We start from the raw sequence: 8,143 nt of genomic DNA on the forward strand, positions 1-8,143 counted from the left end.
TATACCTAACCATAAATACTTACCTTTAACCTAAACCCTAGCCCTACACCCTAGACCCTAGCCCTAACCCTACACCAAACCCTAACCGATAGATCGAGCACACCCTCGATCGTGTGATAATGGCTCTAGCTTGCGGTATATGTGCCAAAGGGTCCCAATCTTGGTTCTCCATGTGTATATGTCCTAAACAAACCTTAAAGAATGAAAAGTTACATTGGTGCACCCTCGCGCGGAGAAATCTAGGGGGTAGACCCGCCGAGGCACACGTTCCGCTCTTTTGGGGGAAGGAGGGAGAACGACCGCCGAGCACCGGAACCCCACCAAATCTTGCATGTGGGCCTATGCTATGTGTCAAAGTGTGGTGCAAGGTGTAATGGTGCAAAAGTAGCTCCCCTAAACCCTAAACCCTAAGCTCGGGAGGCTTCGAGCACTAAACCCCTCTAAAACCCTAAACCACGACGCGGAGGCGTGAGAACCATGCATCATAACCCTAACCCTAACCCTAAACCCTAAACCTATACCTAACAATAAATACTTACCCTTTAACCTAAACCCTAGCCCTAGCCCCTTAACCCTAGCCCTAACCCTACACCTAACCCTAACCAGTAGATCCGGCTCACCGTCGATCGTGTGATAATGGCTCGAGCTGCGGGTGTATGTGCCAAAGGGTCCCAATCTTGGTTCTCCATGTGTATATGTACTAAACAAACCTAAAGGAATGAAAAGTTACATTGGTGCACCCTCGCGCGGAGAAATCTAGGGGGTAGACCCGCGGGGCACGCGTTCCGCATTGTTTTGGGGGAGGAGGGCGATAACGACCGCCGGAGCACCGGAACCCCACCAAACCTTTCATGTGGACCTATGCTATGTGTCAAAGTGTGGTGCAAGGTGTAATGGTGCAAAAGTAGCTCCCCTAAACCCTAAACCCTAAACCTGGGAGGCTTTGAGCCCTAAACCCCTCTAAATCCCTAAACCACGACGCGGAGTCTGCAGAACCATGCATCATAAACCCTAACCCTAACCCTAAACCCTAAACCTATACCTAACCATAAATACTTACCCTTTAACCTAAACCCTAGCCCTAGCCCCTAAACCCTAGCCCTAACCCTACACCTAACCCTAACCAGTAGACCAGGCACACCGTCGATCGTGTGATAATGGCTCTAGCTGCTGGTATATGTGCCAAAGGGTCCCAATCTTTGGTTCTCCATGTGTATATGTACTAAACAAACCTAAAAGAATGAAAAGTTACATTGGTGCACCCTCGCGCGGAGAAATCTAGGGGGTAGACCCGCCGGAGGCACGCGTTCCGTCGTTTTGGGGGAGGAGGGGGATAACGACCGCCGGAGCACCGGAACCCCACCAAACCTTGCATGTGGACCTATGCTATGTGTCAAAGTGTGGTGCAAGGTCTAATGGTGCAAAAGTAGCTCCCCTAAACCCTAAACCCTAAACTGGGGAGGCTTCGAGCCCTAAACCCCTCTAAATCCCTAAACCACGACGTTGGAGCTGCAGAACCATGCATCATAAACCCTAACCCTAACCCTAAACCCTAAACCTATACCTAACCATAAATACTTACCCTTTAAACTAAACCCTAGCCCTACCCCCTAAACCCTAGCCCTAACCCTACACCTAACCCTAACCAGTAGACCGAGCACACCGTCGATCGTGTGATAATGGCTCTAGCTGCCGGTATATGTGCCAAAGGGTCCCAATCTTTGGTTCTCCATGTGTATATGTACTAAACAAACCTAAAAGAATGAAAAGTTACATTGGTGCACCCTCGCGCGGAGAAATCTAGGGGGTAGACCCGCCGAGGCACACGTTCCGCCGTTTTGGGGGAGGAGGGGGATAACGACCGCCGGAGCACCGGAACCCCACCAAACCTTGCATGTGGACCTATTCTATGTTTCAAAGTGTGGTGCAAGGTGTAATGGTGCAAAAGTAGCTCCCCTAAACCCTAAACCCTAAGCTCGGGAGGCTTCGAGCCCTAAACCCCTCTAAATCCCTAAACCACGACGCCTGAGGCTGCAGAACCATGCATCATAAACCCTAACCCTAACCCTAAACCCTAAACCTATACCTAACCATAAATACTTACCTTTAAACTAAACTCTAGCCCTAGCCCCTAAACCCTAGCCCTAACCCTACACCTAACCCTAACCGAGTAGATCCAGCTCACCGTCGATCGTGTGATAATGGCTCGAGCTGCGGGTGTATGTGCCAAAGGGTCCCAATCTTGGTTCTCCATGTGTATATGTACTAAACAAACCTAAAAGAATGAAAAAGTACATTGGTGCACCCTCACGCGGAGAAATCTAGGGGAGTAGACCCGCCGGGGGCACACGTTCCGTCGTTTGGGGGGAGGAGGGGGATAACGACCGCCGGAGCACCGGAACCCCACCAAATCTTGCATGTCGACCTATGATATGTGTCAAAGTGTGGTGCAAGGTGTAATGGTGCAAAAGTAGCTCCCCCTAAACCCTAAACCCTAAACTGGGAGGCTTCGAGCCCTAAACCCCTCTAAATCCCTAAACCACGACGCGGAGCCGCAGAACCATGCATCATAAACCCTAACCCTAACCCTAAACCCTAAACCTATACCTAACCATAAATACTTACCCTTTAACCTAAACCCTAGCCCTTGCCCCTAAACCCTAGCCCTAACCCTACACCTAACCCTAACCAGGTAGACCGAGCACACCGTCGATCGTGTGATAATGGCTCTAGCCGCTGGTATATGTGCCAAAGGGTCCCAATCTTTGGTTCTCCATGTGTATATGTACTAAACAAACCTAAAAGAATGAAAAGTTACATTGGTGCACCCTCGCGCGGAGAAATCTAGGGGGTAGACCCGCCGGGGCACACGTTCCGCTGTTTTGGGGGAGGAGGGGGATAACGACCGCTGGAGCACCGGAACCCCACCAAACCTTGCATGTGGACCTATGATATGTGTCAAAGTGTGATGCTAGGTGTAATTCACCAAATGGTGCATGGCATGGATCCCCGGTCCGACATTCCTCACCTTCGGGCGATAACACTTACCGATTCCCGGACGTGTACGGTGAAGTGTCCCGCCGCGGGTATATCGGGGCTAGACCGTGCCAAAGGGTACCACACATGGTTTTCCATATGTCCATGGACTAAACAAACCTAAACCTATGAAAAGGTATATTGGTGGAACCTCGCGCGGAGAAATCTAGGGGGTAGACCCGCCGTCCCGCTGTTTTGGGGGGAAGGAGGGGGACGGCCGCGGAGCACCGGAACCCTGATATATGTGGGGGATGAGCATGGAGACTAATTTTGTATTTCACATAGTGTAATAAATAGTCATCAAAAAGAAAAACTAATTAACAAAATAAATTTAAGTAGTAGATGAAATAAAATAGTTAGAAAAAAAAAATGTATATTGGCGCACGGCAAAGGACCCTTTGCCGTGCAACTGATATGTCTGCACGGCAAAGGGGCGGGTCACGGCAGTGCCCAGGCCTTTGCCGTGCGCTGTTTCTTTGCCGTGCGGCTTGCAGGGACTTTGCCGTCCTAGAATCTTTGCCGTGCGCTGTTCCCTTTCTTTGCCGTGAGAAACTTCTTTGCCGTGCGCCGTATCTTTCTTTGCCGTGCGCTGCTCTCATTCTTTGCCGTGCATTTTTGCGTTGCCGTGCGCTCTTCTTGCTACGCACGGCAAAGAAATCTTTGCCGTGCAGCAGCTCACGGCAAAGCTTGGCTGCACGGCAGCGCCTCATTTTCCCGTAGTGTGTGCCTCTATGCTCGGGCTTCCTAAGGAAAAACGTAATGGCAATGAAAGAAGCATATGTCCAAGAAACAATAAAAGGAAAAAAGAATTACTCATCAGAGTACGGTTATGAAGTACTCCTTCACTTCATCAAAACATGGTACTCCTTCACTTCAGTCCTAGGATTTAATTTCGGAAGAATTTCTTCACTATTGGGGTAATCTGATCAACCGCTAATTTTGCCCACTAGCCTCTTTGTCATCACCTCACCCATTACACACTTCAAACAACCATCGAAAATAAAACAAAGAAGCAATATATCCATTGGATTACAATTGCATTGTACGATTACGAAGTACTGTTACATTTCATATAAGAAATGTAATCATCACTTTACTCCTGGAATTTTTTGTTATTCCATACTGTTCAACTCAGGAAACAAAAACCGGAAATGATCCGAAGACTGTTATTCTTGTAAAGGTCGATTAGACAATGATCCTTTACCTCATCAAAGAAGGGATTGCACCCCTAACATTTTTTAATGTCGAACCTTCACTGTTTGAATAACCCTATGGCCTTTAGTTTACTTCCGGGGTTCCGCTTCCTCACATCATTCCACCATACAATCCAGAAATCCCTCGCAAATAAAACAAAAGATAATGTATTCATCCGAGCGCATTTACGAAGTACTCTTTTGCTTCTCCTAAAAAAGGTGGGTCCTTCATTTCACTCCTTAATTTTTTTGTCGGGTACCTTCATCGTTCGATAGCCTTAGCACCGCTAATTCACTCCGATCTTGCGCTTCCACGCCTTAAATTACGCCATTTAAAGACCCATCGGCGAATAAAACGAAAGATAATGTATTCATTCGAGTACATTTACGAAGTACTCCTTTACTTCATCTAAAATAGGTACTCATTCATTTCACTCCTAAGAATTTTTTTGCCGAATACCTTCAACGTCTGATAATCTTATCGCCGCTAATTTACTTTCGCACATTAAATTATCACGCCATTCAAGAGTCTCTAGCGAATAATTCCCCCGATCCGTATCTAGGTGTCGCAAATATGGATGTGTCTATATAGAAAATGTGTCTAGATACATCTAGATTAGCGGCAACTAATACGAAATTTATAAAGTATCCAAAGCACTCATTTACATCATCAAAAAAAGGTACTCGATCTTTCATTTCAGCACCGAGTTTTGATAAATGCCATCACTATAGGAATAAGCTTATCAACCGCTAACTTCTCCAGCCTTCCACCTCCTAGACCTCAATCCACCTCGCAAATAAAAGGCGCGAGACCTCCGTCCCCTCACGGTTAAATCAGCCCCAAGCTAAGCTTCCCTCGTAATGGCATCCCTTTTCCCGTCTCCACCGCCACCGTACACCGACGCCGCCGACCCCGCCGCTCCCCCGTCTCACTCTGACGCCAACACTTCCTTGCTCACTTCCCTCCTCATCATCGCCGGCCTCCTCGCCTTCGTCGTCGTCGCCTGCGTCTCCATCCACGCGCTCCTCCGGTACCTCTCCCGCTCGTCTCCCTCGTCGACGCTCCCGCGGACGCACCGGGGCCAGGCGCATGCCGGGGCACGGGAGGATAACAGGGAGGAAGGCGAGGAGAAGCGGCGGCGGCGGCTGATCGAGTCGCTGCCCCGGTTCACGATGGCGTCGGCGCTGGCGGCGCTGCCGAAGAGCTCTCCGGACTGCGCCGTGTGCCTCTCGCCGTTCACGCCGGACGCCGAGCTGCGGCTGCTCCCCGCGTGCCGGCACGCGTTCCACGCCGCCTGCGTGGACGCGTGGCTCCGCACCTCCCCGACCTGTCCGCTCTGCCGCGCCAGCATCGCGCTCCCGCACCCTTCCATCTCCGCCATCCTCGCCGCCGAACAGCCGCCGCCACCTGAACCTCGAAGAATTAGCAGGGACCGTTTCCGCGTCGAGATGGGCAGCGTCAGCAGCCGCGGCTCGCCCATCAGTGTCGGCAGCGGCGGGGGTGACAGCCGCACCTACTCGCTCGGCTCCTTCGAGTACCACATCGAGGAGGAGGTGGAGGCCGTGGTGTCCCGGATGGTGCGCGCCGTGGCCAGGGCGCCCGACACCATCAAGGAGGAGAAGCCTGCGGCCGCGAGGTCGCCGTCGCCGTCGCCACCCGGCGAGGCGGTGGCTGAAGCGGCAGGATCGCCCACGCGTAGCTGGCTGCGGGAGTACATGGATCGCCTGGCATCCTCGGCATCGTCTTTCGCCTTGCCCGGACTGTGGAGCTCCCGGTGGAGCCAGAGAAACGAGGAGCCGTGGCTGTGGGACACGGAGGCGGCAGCAACGCCACCGCCACCGCCGCCGGGGTATGACGAGGACGAGACGGCGTTCATGGTGCTGTACCGGTGGATCGCCGCCGTCTGAACATAATTGGTGCTGAAAGTGCCAAGGGCTTTTGCGCTAAGCCTGGATCCAATGCTTTGGAAGCTTCTGTTGACTCTGGCACAAAATGTAGTACCGTAGGTGAAAACCAGTTGTGCACATAGCTCATCCTCGGAGTTGGGATCTAGGAACCCGAGGAAGTCGAAGAACAGAATAGGAAACCATGGATGCAAAATTTTCTTTTCTGTAGACTTAGTTATCTGCACCTTGCATAAGGATAAACAGGGATGTAGCTGTGTCATTTAGTCTTGCGTGTCAATGCGTGTGTGTGTGTGTCAATGTGTCATGACTCATGACTGGCAACGTGTCCGTCAGAGCCGACACCATGTAGCCTTTGCGTGGAGGGCCTGACGGAAAACATGTCATGTCCGGAGAAGATATAGTGTTGTTCAAGATTGCTGAATCCTGAATCTTGGCGTGTCTTCTGAATCTTGAAATCGTTCACTTTGGCCTCTCTGCTGAATCTTGAAATCGTTCACTCTTCAGCTCAATGTATCCATTTCGGAAGAATCAGCGTAGATATCCAGGTCCGGTGATGTTGTGCGGCGGAGGAACTGCATCGAAACACCCAATGTTCAGTGATTCCAGTCACTGGGGACTTTGTTATGACTGAACACTCAATTGGCAGCCTCCCATATCACAGGCGAGGAGGAGAGGAGAGAATCCGTTCTCCCAGGTCACCGAGACCTGATCGTTCTCGCCTGTTTCTCGTGCACATATCGGATCTCCAACACAAAGAAAGTTAAAACCAATGGAATGCAGGGGACCGGGACCTGAATCTGAAGGCATCGATCGCACTGTCTGACGACGGTCAAATTGTGTTCTCTGCCGATTGGCGATGCCATCGGCATTCAGCTCATTTCAGCAGCGCCCCAAGCTGATGTGATTTGGTCAACCACTCTACCCGGCCGTGACGAGAGCAGAATTCTCCTACTGTTTCCGATGCTCCCTGGTCAAACCCACGACACAGCCGCTCTGCTTTTCGATCTCTGTTGGGTTGGTGCAACGATTCCAATCTAGTAATAGTCGCTGGTTACTGCTCAGATAGTTCTACTTGTACTTGGAAGATTTCTGTGAGTGATTACCATTGTAACCAGAGCCGCACGAGCCAGTACAACATGGTAGTTACATGATTCCGTTGGCAACGAGTGATGAAAGTTTGGTTAGCTTATCGGCCTACTTGTGAGGAAAACATTTGGTGGTCTGCCCTATACCTCTGCGCTCTCACGGGACTAGTAGGTATATGGATCTTTTTGCAGTGCAATTTCTAGAATCTGCTACCTCCATTCTAAAGCTTAAAGTTTTGTATTATTTTTAGAAAATCAAACTATGTTAGGTTTGACTAAGATTTTACCAAAAATCATTAACATGCAAAATACGAAATTAATATTACTAAATAAATAATAAAATATATTTTTATATGGTATCTACAAAATATTATATTTATTGATAGATTGTTCTAAACGTTTGGTCAAACTTTACTTGGGATGGAGGTAGTATCTCTTAGCCTAGTACATTCCCTATATTTAATCTACTTTTCCTATAAAGTAATGATTAAGGGCCACTTTAGATTCTAGGGATTTCATAGGATTTTTGTAGGACTTCAATCTACATTATTTTTTCCCTATAGATTGCCTTAGGATCAAAGTAATTTTCAATAAATGAAATATCTTAATATCGCGAAAAATCTCATCGCCACCAGATTCAAAACCTCATAGCCACCAGAACTCGAACCACCATTACTAGTCCTTGGATCTTGCTTTCGTGTCATTCTTCGCGACTGGCTTCACCATGGAACTAAGACATGTCCCACAATTGCAATAGTCCGCAGAGCTTCGCATCGCTCCTTCTAAAACCGAACGGCCAAGAAAAATGGTTGCGCGCAACCAAAACCCATCCGTCCTGGCAAACCCCATTTGTTTTCATACGGATTGCCTTACGATAAAAGTAATATTGCTACTTAAATTCCTATGGATTGGATTCCCATG

At 49.3% G+C, this 8,143-nt stretch overlaps 1 protein-coding gene across 1 annotated transcript; it reads left to right on the forward strand.

Annotated features, from left to right (window-relative positions):
* Positions 1 to 5,090: 5,090 nt before the first annotated feature.
* LOC124671417 (E3 ubiquitin-protein ligase ATL4-like) lies at positions 5,091 to 6,374 on the forward strand. Its single transcript, XM_047207790.1, has one exon. The coding sequence runs from the start codon at positions 5,091 to 5,093 to the stop codon at positions 6,135 to 6,137; it is 1,047 nt and encodes a 348-aa protein (XP_047063746.1). The 3' UTR covers positions 6,138 to 6,374.
* The last annotated feature ends 1,769 nt before the right edge of the window (positions 6,375 to 8,143 follow it).

This window comes from Lolium rigidum, chromosome 7, assembly GCF_022539505.1.
Source record: "Lolium rigidum isolate FL_2022 chromosome 7, APGP_CSIRO_Lrig_0.1, whole genome shotgun sequence".
Classification (NCBI taxonomy): Eukaryota; Viridiplantae; Streptophyta; class Magnoliopsida; order Poales; family Poaceae; genus Lolium; species Lolium rigidum.